The 22,356-nt window shown below is 39.6% G+C and overlaps 1 protein-coding gene across 7 annotated transcripts in view; it reads left to right on the top strand.

Moving 5' to 3' along the window:
• Nucleotides 1–22,356, top strand: part of ZEB1 (zinc finger E-box binding homeobox 1) — a 207,625-nt gene that overhangs the window by 172,279 nt on the left and 12,990 nt on the right. For 3 of the 7 annotated variants that reach the window (XM_075550339.1, XM_075550335.1, XM_075550334.1), the window contains 3 exons: nt 5,509–5,670; nt 8,602–8,804; nt 12,599–12,704. In XM_075550339.1, coding sequence (XP_075406454.1) covers nt 5,509–5,670; nt 8,602–8,804; nt 12,599–12,704 — 471 coding nt within the window. The remainder of the gene's footprint in view (nt 1–5,508; nt 5,671–8,601; nt 8,805–12,598; nt 12,705–22,356) is intronic. The other 4 variants (XM_075550338.1, XM_075550337.1, XM_075550341.1 and 1 more) reach the window with 2 other exon arrangements.

Raw genomic sequence — 22,356 nt, 5'->3', positions numbered from 1 at the left:
GGCCTCCTATTCCACAAGCCAGCCTCCGGCCCAACAGTATTCAGCTATACTGGTTCTATAATTGGGAATCCATTACTCGGTCTCTCGTTATGGCTTTTGGTTCTGCTGTCACTGCTCCTCTGGGGTCAAAGCTGTCTCCTGGATCAATGCTTAGGGATCCTGGGACCCAAGTGACATGCTTCACTCCTGGCTCATCTCTCTTGCTTGTAGTGAGATTCCACTCTCCTGCTTCTGAAATGACTCACTTTTTAACCCAGCAGAATGGCAATTACAATTAACCCTGTCCACAGTCAACTCACAACTGAGTCCTATAAGTGTCTTTCCCCCACCTTTATCGTACCCAGGGTCTTATGGTGGGAGTTACAGAGAAAAAAGCTAGAGGGCCACATTAAATAATTAACTGCCCTTCAAAAATGTTTGTTGTTCCAACTCATATTTCTTTTTAACACTAAATGTGCATATAAATGGAAATTTTTATTTCTCCTTAATCCCTAGAAATGACAATCCTCAAGTATTAAAAACAAATATGGATTCATATCATTGTGAATGAGGGGGAGCATGTAGTAGAGACCCCAAATCCCATCTGTAGACAATTGGACATCCCCTTATAGAAGGGTCACAAGGAAAAGATGAGTCAGTCAGGGTGCAGTGTAGCACCCATGAAACATACAACTTTCCTCCTCCCTCCCCCCACTATCATGACCTCAATTCTACCTTACAAATCTGGCTAGACCAGAGCATGTACACGGCTACACATAAGGACCAACAATGAGAACAGAGATACCAAGAGGGTAAGGGAAGGAGGGGGAGAAAAAATATGAATTTATTTCTCTTTTTGATTATCAAAGTGCACAATTGATCGCAACATGCATTAAATATTTTAATTAAAATTGATAAGAATAAAGTATTGCTAGTGAGATTAAGGAGCAGAATTATTTTTGGTTACTTCATATATCAGCAGTTTAATGCTAAAGTATTAAGCATTAATTTTATTTCTTGTTTATTTATAGATGTAATGACTTAAGAAGTTTTGTAATAGCTGAATTATTTAATTCTTTGAATCTCTTCTGAATTATATGCCAAAAATTTAGGGTAAATTATCAACAACATACATTTACTGTCCTGCTTACTTTAGCATGTTTTCAGAGCGCACCCATATTAGGAACCATATCAGCGCTCCATTTCCCTTTTGGGTACAGTAGTATTCTTTTGTATGTGTATGTACCACATTTTGTTCATGCATTCATCTGCTGGTGGACATTTGGGTTATTCCACCTTTTAGCTAAAGCAATATTAAGAATAGAGTTTGAGAAATCGTTTTTACTTCACTTTTGTTGAAAGCAAGAAATTGGGAGCCACCTAATTTGCAAGAGAATTTGTTTCTCAACCATTAAAATCATCCAAGGCCTCGTTTCCTGGGAAGTATACCAAAAAGACTTCACAAATACTTACCAAAGGACTAATTATACCTGTTTGGGATTTTTTGTGTTCTATTGTTACCTTTTCTTTTAATCCCTTCAGAAACATCTCATTTACTTTATTATATTCAGAAATGGTTAGAGTTGAAATATTGTGAATTTTATGAAATTTCCTCAATGATGAACTATATGAAAAATAATATAAATTTTAAAGAATATTAACGTCAAGGTTAAAATGACACAGATCTAATAGAGTTTTATGTTATAAAAATTTCTCCATATGAGGACATTTAGAACCAGTCAAAATATAAGCAAACTCATAACTTATTGAAGAAGCAAGACTCATCTGTAAAATAGAGTATTTAGTTTTGAAAAAATGAATACTGTCTTAAAATGTAATTTTCCTGAAGCTAGCAGACACATTTGTATATACACACTCACATACACGTGCTGCAAAAAGTTCATAGAAAAATTGAATTTTCTATGAACTTTTTGAAACCTCTGTGTGTGTGTGTACGCATATGTTTTTCATTTTGTTACTGGAATACAAACAGTATTAGCAATATAAGATGGAGACAATCTAATTGGAATAAATATATAACATTCGATAAAAATAGGTTTTAATTCTTGTCAACTCTTAACTGCATGGAATCTATATCACATAAAATATAAATTTCATTCACAGCTCTAACTTGTAAAATATGTAGTGCCAGAATATATTGCAGTTGCATTGAAAAGACTCAATGTCACTGATTTGTATTGGTTTAGCTATTTAAAATGGTATTTCTCCAGCTAATAACACATCCTAGGAATGGTTATTGACAATACTCTGTACTCAGCAGGTTTTCTGAAGAGTAATGATTATGATTTTTTTTTTAATGATAGGGGCTGGAACAAGTAAGGTCATTAAGGAAAATTGCCCTCCCTGCCTCTCAGCACCTTATTGTATAGCTGATTTCAGAACATCTCAACTAGGAAAAAGTGCCCTGTTTTAATTGCTATTTTTTAGACTAATAGAAATTCTCATACACAGAAAGGACCAGAAGGGCTAGCGTGGATTTATGTTGTGTTTGGTTAATCAATAAAGTAGGTTTTCCCCAGATAATATTTTGAATTTTTTCTGCTTTGACATCCCAGAGGGTTGTCCTTTTTGCTTTTGTTTTATTTTTCATTGCGTCTTTCGTGACAGGAAGATTGAGGGATCTGCTGTGAAAGAGGCAGAAGAACCTCCAAGGACATAAGACAAAGTGTGCATGAAGTGGAGAAATTGGGACTTGAGTCTCCGAAAACCAGCAGGATGAGCGTCTCTCTTTTTAAGCCATGTACCCCTAGACCTGCTAACCCATCGGTGACTGATAGCAGCAACTAAGAGTGGTACAGTTCTCAGTCTGTATCAGACCCAAACCAGCTGCTGTGGAGTGGACTCCAAATTATAAGAAACCCCATGTCTTTCAGAGTAGAACTGTGCTCCTCAATAGGTCTTTGTTGTTTTTCAAAAGTATGCACAGCAAAACGTTTGCCAGTGCAGCGTTTTTTGTTTGTTCGTTTCCTAACGTATTATAAACCAAACTCACTGCTGTTTTTTTCCAACTCAGCAGCCTAGTACTGCCCACAGGGCTTCTGAGGCCCTAAGTCTTTCCAGAGACAGACTGCCTCAACGTTCTCCTGAACATCTGTGTACAAAAGGGCTTTTTCAACATTGTGGGGAGGTTCCATCATTTCATTCCATCTTCCCACCAGCTTTGTGAAGCGCCCTCAGAGAATTCAGGGATCTTAATCACATTCTGCAGATGCAATCATCATTTCTATCCAGTCTGAAATTACCCCACCGTAACGAAGCTAAACTCAATGCCCCATGAGCACAAGCTTCTGGGAGTTTACAAAGGCTTGGTTGTTAAAGAGTTAAAATCACCAGACGCTTCTTCTGAGACACCTGTGAGTGAACTCAGACCACCAACCTTTCTGTTAGCTGCTGAGCACATTAGCCTTGTACACCTTTTACACCAACTGGGGACTCCCTCTCATTGCCATCAGGTTGATTCTGACTCATGGTGACACTGTAGAACATAGTGGAACCACCTCAAAGGGCTTCAAAGGCTGAAACTCTTTCTAGAAGCAAACTGCCCAATCTTTACCTGGAGAGCCTGGTGGCTTCAACACACCAAATCAGCAGGTCAGCCGCCATGGGCTTTCACCCCTGTGCTACCAAAGTGCCTCTCTAAGAATATCCAAACCCCAACCAAACTCACTGCCATCAAGTCAGTCCTGATGCATAGAACCCCTGAAGGAGAAGGTAGAACCGCCCCGTGTGGGTTTCTGAGACTGTAACAGGGGCAGAAAGTATATAGCAAATGCTAAATAATTCCCGCCTGGAGTTCCTAAGTGGCGCAGATGATAGCATGCTCAGATGTTAACGTAATGGTTCGATGTTTGAGTCTACCCAAAGGCTGCCCCCAGGGGAAAAAAATGCCTGGCACTCCACTTGTAAACCGGTGATCATAAATGTGCTCATTGTGAGTCACACGGACTCAATGGCAATTGGATTGGGAGTCCAGGAGTGGCACAAATAGTTAGATACTTGCTTACTCCCTGAAAGGTTGGTAGTTTGAACTCACCCCGAAGTTCCCTGGAAAGTAAGGTATGGCAGATCTATTTCTAAAAAGGTCACTGGAGGGTACTTCTACGCTGACACATCTGTGCTCACTGCAAGTTAGAATCTGATTGCCAGCCAGCTGCTGACTGATGGTCATCTTGGAAAGGAGGAAAATAATGAGGCGGTGTCACCGTGCTTGCTGTGACACGACTCTACGGACTTACGCAGCAGGCACTCGAAGGCGCTCATTTCCTACTCCTGGGCAGGAGGCTTAGTAAGATTCTTTCATTAACTGTTGAACAAAAAATATGCTCACACATCACCTTTTAAATCTGGCCCAATTTCAGGCTGTTTGGAGGACTGTTGTACAGATTTAGATCCGACTGTGTACAGTTGCTTGCTGTTACATTTTCCACAAAGGCGTTAGCCATGAGACAGTTGGGAGCCACAGTACCCATGGCGGCCCATGAACCTGGCGTAGATGCTCGCCTCCACAGCCATGGGAGGAAACCGTGGTGTAGCAGTGCTGTGTGTGACACTAGGCAGCGTGGTGTGCTGTTTTCTCAAATTGAGAACAGCCTAATACTCTGAGCCTTTCACATTGCTTTTCAAGAACAAAAGGCCTTTGCCTTAACTCCTTAGACATTTATTGGGAAGTATTGCCTTGTTTGTATATGAAAACAAGAGGAGATAAGAAATCATTTTTATCAGTTTGGTACCTTTTGACTTACTTTGGAAATCTTTCCAATCACCATTAGCTATTAAGAGAGCACATAACTGAATCTCAGCTGATTTTATGAGATGAATCAGATTTAAAGTACAACTTTAAGGACTATGATATGACAGGTTGGTAGGAGAATGATTTGAGTACATAAAAAACTCACTACCATCAAGTCAATTCTGACTCATAGCAACTCTATAGGGCAGGGTAGAACTGCTCCTGTGAGCTTCCAAGACAGACTCTTTACAGGAGTAGAAAGCCCTATCTTTCTCCTGAGCAGCAGTTGGTGGTTTCGAACTGCTGATCTCAAGGTTAGCATCCCACCTTATAACCACTATGCCACCAGGGCTCCTTTTGAGAATTAAGATTTTGTTTTCACCTTTGCTTTATCATCCATAGGAATTTGTCAACTATATTACCTTCTCTGTGTCTTGATGGTTAGTAAAATGAAATCGAAATCCAACTCAAAGGTTTTAAAGAGATATTGTGAGGCATGGAAAACATGAAGCTGACATACCTCAGATATGTTGCAGGTTTGGTTCTAGCCCAGCACAATAAAGCAAGACCCACATTTTTTGTCCTTTTGTTTCCCAGTGCTATGTGTACTCTATGCTATAGTCTATTAAGTAGACAATAGCATTGTGAACAAAAGGTTGGAGTAGCGAAAATTTCCAAAATATGACACAGTCATGTATTCTCCAATGATACTCTCATTTGGTAAAGTATAATGACATGGTGATGAAATTGCTTTTTAAAAAAGTATGCATTTCTTATAGTAAAAGATGATGAATGTGACTCAGATGCAGAAAATGAACAAAACCATGATCCTAATGTCGAAGAGTTCCTGCAACAACAAGACACTGCTGTCATTTATCCCGAGGCACCTGAAGAGGACCAGAGGCAGGGCACACCAGAAGCCAGTGGTCATGATGAAAATGGTAAATGGGGCTTGCCAGTCGTCTCCCCCTTTCATCTTTAAAGGATTCCTCTCTCCATTGCTCTACACGGGGACCCCCTCCACTCGACGGGACATATTTTGCAAAACAGAATGTATTGCTGTTGCCTGTAGAGAGTAATATCTCTCATTAATGGGACATTGTCTGTGATAACAGTACAGTATTAAATTAGAGGCTGCTCACATATGCAATGGTAATGTGCTGTCGGTGCCAGGATGAGAACGGTGCCCAAACATCAATCTCCATTACCTCACATGGCAACAGACAGTATAAATGGGAACTGGGGTGCCCCTTATTGTCCTCTGATTCATCTCCCCATTATTTTAGCAAGCAAAGCATCGTTGTCTGGTTTTAAAGTACTAATTTTGAGACAAAGGGTTTTTGTGTCTGCTTACTCCACTCTGGCATAAACAGTGTATAAATAGTGGGAAGTTGCTGCAATGATGTGTTCTGGCGCTCCTGAAAAGGAGAAGGCTGTCATTCTGCCCTTCCAACCACTATCAAGAGATGAAAGTATCATGCATGTGTCCCCATAAGAAATGTTTCAAGGTCTGCACCAACAACTGTGGAGTCATTTGAAATTTTTAAGAGTGCTGAAAGTAATAAGATCCTACACCTGGTTTGAGTCTTGCCAGAGTTCCCCTTTTAACGGGTACGTGTTGCTTCGTACTCTCAGCTAATCAACTTTTTAAATGGACTTTGAATGAATTTCATCTTCCTTAAACTTAACAATCAACTATGAAAAAGAAAAGGAAAAAATATGTTCAATATTCCTAAAAAGCCTGTGTGTGGTCACCTTGAACTGTCTATAATTAATGTACCCATGACCATAATTATTCTTGTAGGCTTATAAAGTGACTTTTAACAATCAAAACCCAATGTCTTTTAAAAAATCACATTGAAATGTCTGACCTATCTATTTTCATTCTATAACTTGCTTATTATCCTAAATACTCAGAGTTACTTTTTGTAGTTTCATGATAATGGCCTTCACATGTGAATCCATATCTCATGTTTGAGAAAATTCAATAGATACTGATTTATGAAAATAATAATTTGCTGTCAAAACGCCATGAGTGCCCTGTCATTCTACAAAATTAGCAGCATTTCACATGTTCGGTGTGAGGTTAATCTGCAGGCTGTGAAGAAAGAGGAGCCTAATGAGAGCGGACGGCTCTGTAAGCAGGAGCACTGAGGAGTGAGTGCGCGCGCGCGGCTTGATCATTGCATTGTGGTGCCGTAACGGGAGCCCACAGTGGTCGACTCTGACTTTTGCCGTTAGACAAGCTAAAATCAATAAAATGGACTAGGAAATATTTCAAGGAGGAGACACCAGGTGTTGATTTCCCAGAATAGAGCATAATATAATTTCTAAAATATTTTCTCAAATAGCCAACTTATTCACTCACCCAAAGGAGAGGGTTAAGTGAGGAGTTATCTCCAACAAAAAAAACCTCTGTCTTTGGTGTAAGTTGGCTTGTTAACTGGTCACTAAGATTTGATCACAAACTTTAGAGATTTAGGTTTTATTTTATTCATATACTTGCTACATATGTCAAAGTGTTTAGCTATTATTTAGAGCTCTGGTGTTCAATCAATTTGCAGACATGTTCTTGAGCAAGACATTGAATTTGTGTGGGCTGAAAATTTGAGAAAGGTGATAGATGTTTATATATTAAGCATTTCGAGACTATCATGAGACTTTATTTAGTTGTCTATTTTTCTATAAGGAATTCAAAATGAAGGTGTAAATGATCTCAAGTTATTCTTTCTTTGAAAAAATAATAGATTGACAAAGTATTGCATTTTAAGGATGTCAGGTTTCGTTAGGGTTAGGGTTTAAAGTACATTTCATTCAGTGAATTCAGATTGACCCAGAATACCTTTATTCCCTAAAAGCTAGCCTATTTTCTACACAAAATGTGTCCACATGTTTCTAGAGGAAAATAATACATGGGAGGTCTTTCTAGGCCAGTCCTAAACCTGGCACCCAGTACGTATTCTATCCACAGGAGTGGCTGCGAAACACAGAGAAGTTACTACTCAATCCTTGATGACAATAGCTTTACAGTGTTAGTTTCAAATAAAAATGAACATTAAATAAGTGATGATGGCATTGGTAGCAATGGCAAGATTCTGTTGTAGCGTACAAATCCCCCTTAATATACACACATTTGTAGAAGTAAGCTACATTCTAATTTTAGTTTTGTTTTCTTGACCTAGCTAACCATCCAAAGGAAGAAAAGAACTACGATTTAGCCCAAAAGATTTGGACTTCATTTAACAAACCAGACAGAGCCGCCCTGTTTTTTTATTTTACACTAGGGATGGATAACGTGGTTGTTTTGAGGATCACATATAACATGAAAAACCAAACCGAACTCGCTGCCATCGAGTGGATGCCAACTCATAGTGACCCCACTGTGGGTTTCTATGTGCGGGAGTAGAAAGCCCTGTCTTTCTCTGGAGGCGCGAGCGCCTGGTTGTTTCAAACGGCCAGCCTTACACATCACAGCCTAGCGCATCTCCATATGCACTACACTGCCAGGACTCCTCAATACATACTGCGTCGTACAGTATCATAGCCGCCCTAGTAATACAGTCGTAAGTGCTCATCTACTAACCAAAAGATCACCAGTTTGAACCCACTAGCCCTTCCCTGGGAGAAAAAGGAGGTAGTCAGCTTCCATAAAGATTACAGCCTTGGAGACTCCATGGGGCAGCTCTACTCTGTCCTATAGTGTTGCTATCAGTCGGAACATCAACTTCACAGGAACACATTTCGTGGGGGGGGGGGCGGTGTTTGGTTTGATACAAACTGACACCACCACACAGGGAGTCCGTGACAGCCTTATCACTGAGGTGATGTTTTCTGAACGCCTGGGCTTAGAAGCTGTGCTCTTTCTTTTACAGGAACACCAGATGCATTTTCCCAGTTACTCACCTGCCCGTATTGTGATAGAGGCTATAAACGCTTTACCTCTTTGAAAGAACACATTAAGTATCGCCATGAAAAGAATGAAGATAACTTTAGTTGCTCCCTGTGCAGTTACACCTTTGCGTATAGAACTCAACTTGAACGTCACATGACATCCCATAAGTCAGGAAGAGATCAAGTAAGTGAAATGGCTAAGAGCTCACTAATTTGCTGAAAAGGGTGTGTTAGACAGTATATCCTGTCTACAGTCTTTCAACAATGAAAGTGACTATTCAATTATTGGATCATTTCTGAGTTAAAAAGCACACATGAACATGAATTGAGAAGTAACTTTTTTTCTTTATCAGGTAAGAACCTATCCATCCCTATTTTTTTCTTACACCATAATAATCTTTATTTTGCTAATCTAATTGTTAGTCTCTTAATGCTCCTATTAATCTAATCTATGTTTTAAGTTTAGAAGATTTAGAAGTCTAGAATCTATTCTATTAAAACATTTAGTTTGCTTTGCAGGAAAAATTAATATTGTTTTCATAAGCCACATGACTAAGTGCTCACTAAACTGAGGGGAACCAAATATATAATATAAAGTCTAATTTTCTATGAACCATTGGTTACTTATTCTTATTCTGCTAAGGATTGGGTCTATAATAAGAAGAGTTGCCTCATCTAAAAACTTAAAGTTTAGATTCTAGATTATTTTTATTGTGAAAACTTAATTTTCACATAGCTTAATCTATTTATGTATCACTTTGTCTTGATTTGTAGAAGTATGAACCAAAACTACTTCATAATTGTTTAAACTGCAGGTTTTATACTAAAGTCAAAGAAGTTTTGATCAATTGCTCTTCTTTTACAAGGTCCAGATAGCTATAAATAAATTTAATCATAATTAGAAAGTAGGGGTGGATCACCTGATTTTAGAATTTGACTAATATATGTTTGATAAAAAAGCTAAATATGAATAAAACTCCAGCATTTTAAAAATCAAATACTTGACAACGCAGGGTTTCTATGTTAGGGTTAGCCACCTGTCCAATTTTGTATGTCACTCAAGGCAGCCATGGAAACTCTGCCTTGAGTATCGGTCACACACCCCACAGAGATTGAGTTGACCCTTAAGTAAGAGAGTAACTGAACCAAATAAACAATGACAAAAAGAAGTAGCAGAAACAGATGACAGAAGAATTCATCTAGAATTTAGGTAATAATAATAATAGTCACAAAATACCAAGATAAAATGGATCAAAGGGTGGCAGTCTGTCAGGATGGGACCAAGATTCCCTAAGACAGACTAACAGCTAAGGAACATCTGAGGGAGAGAGTGCCAGGGAAAGGAAGGCAGAACAGGAGAGGGCTTGCTCCACATTGGTGTCCTCCGGTGACTACAGAATAAACAGAGAGGAAAGAGCCATCCATGTGTCATGCGGGCAGCAGAATCGTCTTCCTCTAGCTGCCACCTACCGAGCGCCTTTGGCAAAAAGGAAAGGAGCTTGGAAGCAGGTAGTACTGGTGGTGATGCAAGCAGGGGCTGCCAATAGAAAAGCACAGGAAGATCACTGATGAAGATGGAATCAATTTTTGTGCTGATTTTCCTGATGAGTGTAAAGGTAGTAGATTTGATACATGAAGTGTATGGTGAAGGTATTGAGCTATTAACAAGGTCAGGAAGGAGCTGTGATAAATGTGAGTACCAATAATGTGAGGAAAGATAATTGGGAAGTCTTAGGAACAATTTAGGTTGCTAGGCAACAAACAAAAAGGTAGAATGTCTATCTTGCTGGTCTTTGAAAATCATGCCCATGACTATAAATTAAGCAGCATGTCTATGTCTTACTGATTCATTCATTCTACAAATATATAAGTTTCTCTTATGTATCAAGTCCTCTCCCAACTATTCAAGGCACAGTGGTAAAAAAGACAGTCTTTGCCCATAAGATGCATATATTAATAAGTAATATAAAATAGATAAGGAATGAAGAAAATAGGTGGTATTCAGAAAAATAAAGTGGGGTAAGAGACAAGGAAGTAAAAGAGCAGTGGTTCTCAACATTCCTAAAGCCGTGACCCTTTACTACAGTTCCCCATGTGGTGGTGACCCCTCAACCATAAAGTTATTTTCTTTGCTACTTCATAACTGTAACTTTGCTACTGTTATGAATCAGGCGACCCCTGAAAGAGTCGTTCAGTCCCCAAAGGGGTCGCAATACCAACAGATTGAGAACCACTGTAATAGAAGCTGCTGTTTTTACAGGGTAGGGAACTTCCTGAGAATGAGGCATGAGTGAAGGGAAGGAGCCAGTCATGGAAGGAAGTCATTGAGGAAGAGCAGTCTAGTCAAAAGGAAACCATGAAAAGACCTTGAGGCATAAACTCAAGAAACAGCAGAGAAGGCCGAGTGTCCCCTGGAGCAGAGTGAGCGGAGGGAGAGGATGAGGAGGGGCAGAGATGTGTGGAGGGCAGTTGCTGGAGTGCTCGTAGCGGTCAGAATGTTTGACTTTAAATAACGTGTCATCGGGATGACGTTGGAAGAATTTGAGAGAGGCAGTCACATAGTCTGCCTTTTATTTTTAAAGGAACACTGGATATTGGGGGGTTGGGGGGAGAGAATGAATCAAGAGAAACAAAAATGGAGGCAAGGAAGCCATTTGGAGGGAATTCCTATCACCCCAGACAGAGTTGGTGTCTTTAAACTCGGGTACCTTTGGTGGCTGTGGCATTGGATTCAAAATATATCCAGATGAATTGCTGAAAGATTAGATGAGGATATAGAGGAAGGGAGGAATCAAGGATTTCTCTTAAGTTTAGGGCTCAAGGAATAATAAAATAAACTCGAGTGCGATTCGTGAAGCTAGGAAACACTGGACAAGTTGATTTGCAGGAGGAAAAGGGAGCGCGTAATCCATGCTGCTTCAGAGACTCGTGGACTTCCGAGTGGTGATGCCAATTAGCTCTCGGTTCTACAAGTAAAGGGACGGATCCAGAGACACAAGTATGGGAGTTTTTCCCGACTCCACTACATGTAAGCAGAGGGTGTAAATGTGTCAGTTTGAAGGTACTCCTCCCTTTCCTACCAAGAAGGGAGCTGTCTGTTGGGGTGAGGACGGTGCAAGTAGGACCTGGCTGGAGTCCTTGACAGAGGGTAGACTTCAAACAGAAGTCAGGGGCTGCATCACCAAGAAGCAGTCTGAGCAAGGAGAGGAAGAGGAGCAGTGTGTGTGCACTGACTCAGCGGGTGACAGAAACAGGACTTCTTAGAACTGGCGAGGAATACGCCGAGAAATTTAGAGGCTAAGAGATTATAATCTATATGAGTAAGATTTCCATACTAGGTTTAAGGGGAAAACCTTAAGAGATTTTGAACAGGAGTTGATTTTTCACATCAACTTTAATTGATTTTAATTCTTTAAAGTAGTGCTTTTAAGTATAAATTAAAAAAAATAAGCAGAATGCATTCAAACTGCATAACCATGTGAATCTGTTCAGGTGGAAACCCATGGACTGGAAAAGACAAACTTTTTTTGTTTCATTTTATAGTTTGCCAGACTAAAGAACGCTTTGGAAATGTCAAGAGACTGGGGAGAACCTACCCCGAGGGTCAGGAGACCATGTTTTCCTACTGAATGACTGTGTTTCAGAAAGATTACTAAATTATCTTTACTTTTTCTTTACATTAATTAGAATACAGACTTGATAATTTCTAAACTGGCCCTAATTCATGACTTTACTTTCTAAACACTATGTTGGTTAATGAAGTATTTTTCTCTGAGTTAGAATTCTTGTTTACTACCACCATCCAGTTTTAGTAACAATTCCAAGTATTAGATTTCCGTGACTGCTACAGTTAAGGCCTTTAAGGAAAAAGGAAGGGAAAAAAATCAAATTTATTCAAAAACATAACTTTTATCAGGGAGTACTTTATATCTAAAGCTCTTTCATTTTATAAACAAAATACCCAATTCTTTCTTACAGAGACATGTGACGCAGTCTGGGGGTAACCGTAAATTCAAGTGCACTGAATGTGGAAAAGCTTTCAAATATAAACACCACCTAAAAGAGCACTTAAGAATCCACAGTGGTAAATATCTGTTTCTTTCTACACCGCGCCTGTCATAGCTTACTTGATGACTTGATGACTTGATGACTAGTCTATCATAACATGACCCATGCGCATAATCAGAAATCTGTGCTTTGCTTTCAGGATAAAGACTGCTATGTAGAAATATCCTTTTCTGTATCAGTGATATATAGTTAAATCTTAACCTATGGAAACAATACAGAAAATTAATAGATAGACTCCAAATTTGGTAATCAGAGGATAATGTGGCATGCTTTAACAAAAAGTACAATATAAAAATATTTTTGCTTTCTGATGAACATTAATTTCATTACCTCCTTCACAGAATTCCTGGAATAAGTGTAAGAGGTGAAGTTAATTCTTTCTATTAAGAAGAAGCTGGTGGGAGGGTGGCGTGAAGACAGTGGGAAGAGCGCCAGCAGTAACGAGAACGTAAAGGAGAAGCATGTTCTCCATTGTCTTTACTTTCCCCCACGTGCTTGTGCTTCAAAACCATTCATTACAAAAGGAATATTGTTTGATAAAAATGAGTATTTTGTGTATTTCAGTGAGCCCTGATGGCATAGCGGGTTACTCGTTGGGCTGCTAGCCACACGGGCAGCAGTTTGAAACCATCAGCTGCTCCATGGGAGAAAGCGTTCTGCTCTCATACAGACTTAGAGTCTCAGAGACCCATAGGGGCGGTTCTGTTCTGTCGTGTAGGGTTGCCGTGAGTCAGAATCAACTGGGATGCAAGGACTCTAATGTAGACAGTGAATGTTACACTTGCATTTTCTTAGGGGCTCTTCATGGACGACAGATACAGAAGGATATCTACAGAGAGAAAGACTATGCAGAAAGTCAAAACATTGCCCATTGTACTGGGAAGCCTGTTTGCCCCATGATTAATTCTGATGTGTGTTATTTTTGGCTTCATTAATTCATTAATGATTGGGAAATGATAGGTGTCTGCACATTGCTTACCTTGGGAAATTATTATAATGATATTTTATAAATTGCTATTTTGCAAAAAAGCAAGGTTATATCTGTATTTTAATTTGGAAATGTTTTCTGGTGTTGCTTATTGAGGTTTAAATAATGTTGACAGTAACACTTAGAAATACTCAATCTAAGATTATTACAAAAACATATATGACCTTTTATACATTCACTAATGATTCTTGATAATAGAAGTTAACTTTTACAGCTTGTCCAAAGAATCTGTTTCTTAGCTCCTGAGCTATTGAACAGTTTTTATCAGTAATAATCTATTTTTAATAGCTTGCCATCGTTGCAGAGATAGTGTGACAGGGTAGGAAATGTTGAAATTGAGATTGCGTGCTATCCAGTTGATTCTGACTCTCAGCAGCATTTTGACAGGATGCACTGTCCTGACGACAGTCTTTGTGGGATTCCCATGGCCAGGCCTTTCCTCCTCGGGAGCCCTGGGAGGAGAGGAGCCAGCACGTTTTTGATTCGCAGCTGAGTGCTTAAACATTGTGCCATCAGAACTCCTGCAGTTGGAGTAGAGAAAGCAAAATACACAGAGCTTAGACGGAAATGCACGCCCTGTACAAAATAACTGCCATGTCGTCTTACTGCAGCTAGATAGAAGGGTTTCTCAGATCTACAGATAGCCCAAAGTCAAAGCATTCTCAGATTACAGTACCGGTCTAGAAACAACAAATTGAACTTCAATTGCAGTATCCTGAACTGATACTCAGAAACATCTCACTCACGGAATAAGTAAGGAGCTGCTTGCCTGTAAAAAACACCCACTGCCATCAAGTCAGTTCACACTCATTGACTCCCGCCTGCCTGTAGGACGGAAAAGTTCAAAGGATTTGGTCTCTTAAATTACCTATTGCTGCGGCTGCTGCTTAAACTGATACAAATCAGACCCAGGCCTTGGGACACAGAACTCCCATCATACTTTCTGTCTGACCCACTCCTTATTCACACGTGTTTACCTTGTTTTTAAGATGGTTTGATATTAATCATCGGTGTTTAATATACTGACAAATTGTCATTAGAAATATATGAGGCAGCTCCCAAGAGTTTGTGGGAAATTTAATTGTCTTTTATTTCCACTTTACCATGAACTTTTGGAAGCTCCATCATGTAATAAAAGTGAAATGAAGTTAAAGCATAAGATAAACAATTCTTTTCTGAAATAAGTGTCATGAAATGTATGCTGGAAGCAGATCACAAGTTAGGCTCTCAGCATCAGGAATAGGAAGACTACAATCAGTAATGAGACCCAGAGTTTCTATAAGTAAAATGAGACAATTACCAGAAAAAAGTACAATTTTTTTGAGTCCATAGACAAAAATTGCTCCTGAGAACATCTTAAAGAAGAAAAATGAGCAAAATATAATGTCATCCATAGTAATGACCTTAAAATAGCACAGTAGAGAACTTGAAAGGGTTTTCTTTTAAAATAAAATTCTTCAATAGGAGCCAGAGTTGTGCTAAACTACAATTCAGGAAGAAAAAAAAATTAAATTTCTCCAGAGTGGCCACTTAACTCTATAGTCTAAGCATGCAGCTCTTAGATAGTCTGATCATTTGGTTCATTCTGAAGGAATAATTCAGAACCCGGCAATTTAAGTTGCTGTCGAGGACCAGTGCCTGCCAGTGGCTGTTACCGGGTCTTGAAAGAATAATTACAAGTGATCGTTTAGAAGCTGCTATAGTAAGACATTGCTGCGATGTTTTTATTATGATTTAGAAACTCTTGATCTACGGTATATTGAAAATTAAACACACACAACACAATGATCCCTTCACTACAGATAGTTTTCAAATCACTGTGCAGAGGATTTAATTAATGGATGCATGGTTTCTCCTCCAGGAATTCCTTTGTAACTTTTATTTCTTCTGAAGTTTTTACAACGTATTAAAGATCAAGGTTCAAAATTGCACTATAAATTTCAAAATTACACTATAAATTACCTACGTTGTTGCTATATCTTGATGCCCTTAAGCCCTAACAGTAGACCATATGCAAAATCATGTATGATTATCATTGGAATTCTGTCTGCATGTAGGAATTAACCCGGGGTTTATTCTAACACATGTGATCATTTAAGTGGGTGGTCAGAGGCAACTGACTCCTCATCCTGCCCCCCCTCCACCTCAAACAACTACCACAACAAAATGGCCTTCGATATCTTAGCCAGGAAATGTCTTATGTCAAATGCAACAAAGCATTAAAATCTGTTAAATAAACATCAGTATTCAGTACAACTTCCTGGCATAAAAGAAACTAGTTACAAACCTGAAGGTAGGTAGATAAATGAGCTAGTGTACTTAAGCTGTAAACGATAAAATTAGAAACTAGGGGATTTATTTTATTTTATTTTTAGCTAGCACAGTGTGACTTCAAAATGACTGTTCTGTAGATTTATGTTCTGGCAATGATCAGGTAGCAGGATAATGACAACATGGTAACTAGTGGATCACACACAAACTTGTCATTTGTCTGCGCTGTCGCACTGCGTCCTCACAGTAATTCTCTGAGGTGCGGTTGCTATTGTTCTCCCCTTCATGCTGATAGAAAATGGAATGCTCAGACAACCTTATTAACCTGCCCAGGATCACATGGCAATGCTGAGGCTTAAGCCAAGGTATCCTGACACCACAGTGAGTGCCTTGCCCACTTTGTTCCTCCGTCTCCCTGTTTGTAGATATAAAATCATCTACACTATTGATTCTGATCTTCCTGGTCTCTCTAGCAGGAGAGCAAACATCTAGCTCATCTACAAATGGGAATACATCATTAAGGCTGTGGAGCTAGAAACAAATTCCTTGTTTTACTCCCATTGAAAATGTTCATCCATTTTATTTTAAGTGTTGAATCCCATTCCCGGTATCCCAATTTGAAAGCTATTGATAAACTGGAGAATATACGATGGTGGGTTAAGAAGCAGGTAAGGATTCTGAGAAACATTCACTTTGAGGACTGTTTTGAACCAAAAAACTGGATGTGTTTCCTTTACTCAAGGGAAGACTAACAATACATGTGATAGCGCTTCATGTTCGTAACTCTGGAATACAGGAGAAAAAACTGTACTTGCTTTCTGTGCATCAGAAAGGAGGTAAGACAGGGAAATAACTGCGGTAGGAAGTTGACTTTGCCTAGGTACTTATTAGTCTTTCAGAGAATTACTAACAGTTAGTGAAGTCACACCAAGAGGTTTATCACATCTACTTTTGCACATGAAACCACTGACACTCGGGAACATTAAGAAAACAGTGTGTGACTGAGTCAAGATTCGAACCCAAATCCCAATCCTCAGCAAAACCAGATGAGAATGTATTTTGTAGAGGTGTCCATGAAGTAATAACTTATTTCACTAAAAGAGTTTTAAACAGAAACGATCTAATGGACTACTACTAGTTCAAAGGTTGGTAGGTTGAATTCCCCCGGAAGTACCTTCAAAGACAACTGCTGATGTGCGTCTGGAAGGTTATACGCCCTTGACAGGCCGTGCCCTCTGCATGCACCATGGGGTCGCCATGAGAACCACTGGGCAGCAAGTAAGAACAAAGCTGATCTACAAATGTGCTTGACACAATCGGTGCATGCAGGGATCGTGATAAGAGTGGTATGAGCCGCCAATAAAATGATTAAACAAATAAACTTGTCATTGACAAGGAGGCTCGACCAGAGGACTTTTTTATCCTTTCCAAATCGAGTTTCAGATTCTTCAAATAATGAGATTACTAGATCATGTATGTGAGAAAATAAACACTTTTTAAAAACTTGACAACACTGAAGTCACACTCCTAGCAGATTCCATCAGCTATTCCAGTGCTGTCGTCGTGATTCATGTACAAGAAAGGACGGAGTAGGAAAGTCAGCATCACCACACTTCATGAGTCTGTACTTAGCCATTCGCTCATCTAACAAATGGTCAATGAATACTCACCGGATATACTCGAGTATAAGCCAGCCCTAATATCACCCAGGGCACCTAATTTTATCACAAAAACTCCACTAAATATGTGCTAACTGAGGGCAATGTAACCAAGAGAAATCACTGAAACCCAATTGAAGGCTAAGCATGATAGTGGGACAAGAGGAAAGTAAAAGGAAAGAGAGGAATGATCGAGGAGGCAAAGGGCATTTATAGAGGTCTAAATAATTATAGAGGTCTAAATGTATATATGTAAATGTTTATATGTGAGGATGTGGAAATAGATCTATGTGCATATATTTGTAGGTTTAGTATTAAGGCAGCAGACGGACATTGGACCTCCACTCAAGTACTTACTCAATGCATGAACACTTTGTTCTATTAAATTGGCATTCCATGATGCACACCTTCCCGACATGATCGCTGAAGACAAATGTGTGCATAAGCAAATGTGGTGAAGAAAGCTGATGGTGCCCGGCTATCAAAAGATATAGCGTCTGGGGTCTTAAAGGCTTGCAGGTAAACAAGCGGCCATCAAGCTCAGAAGCAACAGAGCCCACATGGAAGAAGCACACCAGCCTGTGTGACCACGAGGTGTCGAAGGTATCAGGTATCAAAGAACAAAAAATCTTATCTTTGTAAAAGAGGGGGGTTATTGAGTGGAGACCCAAAGCCCATCTGTAGGTAATGGGACACCCCCTTACAGAAGGGTCGTGGGCAGGAGATGAGCCAGTCAGCGTACAGTGTAGCAACAATGAAACACAACTTTTCTCTAATTCTTAAATGCTTTCCTCCCCCTCACTATCATGATCCCAATTCTACCTTACAAATCCAGCTAGAACAGAGGATGTACACTGGTACATATAGGAACAGGAAACACAGGGAATCCAGGAGAGATGATACCTTCAGGATCAGTGATGAGAGTGGCCATACGGGGAGGATGGGGGTTAAGACGGGTAGAAAGGGGGAACCGATTATAAGGATCTACATATAACCTCCTCTCTCGGGGATGGACAACAGAAAAGTAGGTGAAGGGAGATGTCGGACAGCGTAAGACATGACAAAATAATTTATAAATTATCAAGGGTTAGTGAGGGAGTGGGGAGGGAGAGGGAAAAATGAGCTGATACCAAGGGAATTGATGTATGTGTGAATTGTGGTAAGAGTTGTATAAGCCCCCAATAAAATGATTTAAATAAAACAAAAATGTGCTGAAAAACTCTGGCTTATACTTGAGTATCTATGGTAGTTTCCTAGAGCTACTGTAACAACTCTAACAAACAAATTCATTATCACAGTTTAGGGTGTTACATTTCTGAATTCAGGCTACAGGATCTAGGGGAAGGCTATCTTTCTGTGACAGCTCTGTGAGAAGGTACTTTCTTTGGTTTGTTTCCTGGTTCCTTGGAGATTTTAATGTGGCCAGGTATCCATCTTCCTTATCTCTACTGCTTTAGCTTATTTGTTTGTTTTATTTTGAGAGAGTGAGTGAGATAATGAGTTAGTGAGTTAGTGAGTGAGAGAGAGAGTGAGACTGAGAAAGTGAGTGAGATAATGAGTTACTGAGTGAGTTAGTGAGAGAGTGAGTGAATTAGTGAGTGAGTGAGAATATGAGTGAGATAATGAGTTAGTGAGTGTGAGTGAGAGTATGAGTGAATTAGTGAGAGGGTAAGTGAATTAGTTAGAGAGTGAGTGAATTAGTAAGTGAGAGAGTGAGTGAATTAGTAAGTGAGAGTAAGAGTGAGTGAGATAATGAGTTAGTGAGAGAGTGAGTGAATTAGTAAGTGTGAGAGTAAGTGAGAGAGTGGGAGACTGAGTGAATGAGTAAGTGAGAGTGAGTGAGTGAGATAATGAGTTCGTGAGTGAGAGTGAGAGAGTGAGTGAGAGAGATAATGAGTTAGTGAGTGAGAGAGTGAGTGAATTAATAAGTGAGAGAGTGAGTGAGAGTGAGTGAATTAGTGAGTGAGTGAGATAATGAGTTAGTGAGTGAGAGAGTGAGTGAATTAATAAGTGAGAGAGTGAGTGAGAGTAAGTGAATTAGTAAGTGAGAGAGTGAGTGAGATAATGAGTTAGTGAGTGAGTGAGTGAGATAATGAGTTAGTGAGTGAGAGAGTGAGCGAATTAGTAAGTGAGAGAGTGAGTGAATTAGTGAGTGAGTGAGAGAGAGTGAGTGAATTAGTGAGAGAGTGAGTGAATTAGTGAGTGAGTGAGAGAGAGTGAGTGAGAGTAAGTGAGTGAGTGAGATAATGAGTTAGTGAGAGAGAGAGTGAGTGAATTAGTGAGTGAGTGAATTAGTGAGAGTGAGTGAGAGTAAGTGAGATAATGAGTTAGTGAGAGTGAGTGAATTAGTGAGAGTGAGTGAGATAATGAGTTAGTGAGTGAGGGAATTAGTAAGAGAGTGAGAGTGAGTGAATTAGTGAGTGAGTGAGTGAGTGAGTGAGAGTAAGAGAGTGAGTGAGATAATGAGTTAGAGAGTGAGTGAATTAGTAAGTGACAGAGTGAGTGAGTAAGTAAGTGAGTGAGATAAAAACTTAGTGAGTGAGTTAGAGAATTAGTGAGAGTGAGTGAACTAGTGATTGAGTAAGTGAAAGAGTGAGTGAGATAATAAGTTAGTGAGTGAGAGAGTGAGTGAATTAGTAAGTGAGAGTAAGAGTGAGTGAGATAATGAGTTAGTGAGAGAGTGAGTGAATTAGTAAGTGTGAGAGTAAGTGAGAGAGTGGGAGACTGAGTGAATGAGTAAGTGAGAGTGAGTGAGTGAGATAATGAGTTCGTGAGTGAGAGTGAGAGAGTGAGTGAGAGAGATAATGAGTTAGTGAGTGAGAGAGTGAGTGAATTAATAAGTGAGAGAGTGAGTGAGAGTGAGTGAATTAGTGAGTGAGTGAGATAATGAGTTAGTGAGTGAGAGAGTGAGTGAATTAATAAGTGAGAGAGTGAGTGAGAGTAAGTGAATTAGTAAGTGAGAGAGTGAGTGAGATAATGAGTTAGTGAGTGAGTGAGTGAGATAATGAGTTAGTGAGTGAGAGAGTGAGCGAATTAGTAAGTGAGAGAGTGAGTGAATTAGTGAGTGAGTGAGAGAGAGTGAGTGAATTAGTGAGAGAGTGAGTGAATTAGTGAGTGAGTGAGAGAGAGTGAGTGAATTAGTGAGAGAGTGAGTGAGAGTAAGTGAGTGAGTGAGATAATGAGTTAGTGAGAGAGAGAGTGAGTGAATTAGTGAGTGAGTGAGTGAATTAGTGAGAGTGAGTGAGAGTAAGTGAGATAATGAGTTAGTGAGAGTGAGTGAATTAGTGAGAGTGAGTGAGATAATGAGTTAGTGAGTGAGGGAATTAGTAAGAGAGTGAGAGTGAGTGAATTAGTGAGTGAGTGAGTGAGTGAGTGAGTGAGAGTAAGAGAGTGAGTGAGATAATGAGTTAGAGAGTGAGTGAATTAGTAAGTGACAGAGTGAGTGAGTAAGTAAGTGAGTGAGATAAAAACTTAGTGAGTGAGTTAGAGAATTAGTGAGAGTGAGTGAACTAGTGATTGAGTGAGTGAAAGAGTGAGTGAGATAATAAGTTAGTGAGTGAGAGAGTAAGTGAATTAGTAAGTGAGTGAGTGAGTGAGAGTAAGTGAGAGTGAGTGAATTAGTAAGTGAGAGTAAGTGAGAGAGTGAGAGTCAGCTTATTTGTTTTACTCGCTTAAATATTTTTAAAGAGATTGACTTAAAACACACTCTATGCCAACCTGTCTCATTAGTATAACCAACACAACCCATTTTCAAATAGGACAGCATCCATAGATCAAATCAGTGATGACTTATAGCAACCCCCTTTAGGTTTCCAAGACCACAACTGTATACAGGAGTAAGAAGCCCAGTCTTTCTCCTGCAGAGCAGCTGGTGGTTTTGAACTGCTGACCATGTGAATCGCAGCCCAATTTGCATGCAGTATAGAAATTAAAACACATTGTGGTAGTTACATTATCTGGTGTCAATTTGAGGATTAAGACACAGGTGACCTCAAACTACAGGCCACAGGCGGCCCACCAAAGTATTTGTCCGACCTGGCAGGTGTTTTTGCTCCATTTATTTTTTTACTTCAAAATAAGGTATGCACAGTGTGCATAGGAATTTGTTCATAGATTTTTTTTAATTATAGTCCAATCTTTCAATGGGTCTGAGGGACAGTGAACTGGCCCCGTTTAAAAAGTTTGAGGACCCATGGAAAGTGTAGGGAAGGAGTCTAGGCTGTCAATCAGGATATAGCCAATGAGGCCTCTGTGTGGGCATGCTTTCCCCTAAGGATTCTGGGAATTCCTGGAGTTCCTCCTTGAAGGCAGGAGACAGACTCTCTCTCGGCTCACTCCCTTGGAGACTCTACTAACAACATTCACTCCTGAAGAGACTCTCTACAGACAAGACACGTGACACTATGCTGAAAGACCCTGCGCCCTAGGAACTGGAGAAGCCACATGGAAACCCCTGCCAGTGCTGAGATGCTTACAATGCCACTGGATCCCACAAGACTTTGCACCTACTGGCCTGTGATCTTTCTGCATTCAGCGTCATTGTATGTGTTTTGTGAGTCAGAAGAGAACTTTATCAATTGATATCAGACATATGGGCTAATACTGGATTTATGGACTTGATCTGTACTGGGCTGTGATATTTTCTCAATATTCCATTGCTCATGTAGATATAGCTCTTTCCTATACACATAAGGGTCTCCCTGGATTTGTTTCTCGAGTCTACCCGAACTAGCACACATATTTTAGGAGGA

Source organism: Tenrec ecaudatus, chromosome 5 (genome assembly GCF_050624435.1).
Source record: "Tenrec ecaudatus isolate mTenEca1 chromosome 5, mTenEca1.hap1, whole genome shotgun sequence".
NCBI classification, from domain to species: Eukaryota; Metazoa; Chordata; class Mammalia; order Afrosoricida; family Tenrecidae; genus Tenrec; species Tenrec ecaudatus.
Note: the sequence above shows the minus strand (reverse complement) of the source record. Positions and strands in the feature narration are given on the sequence as shown.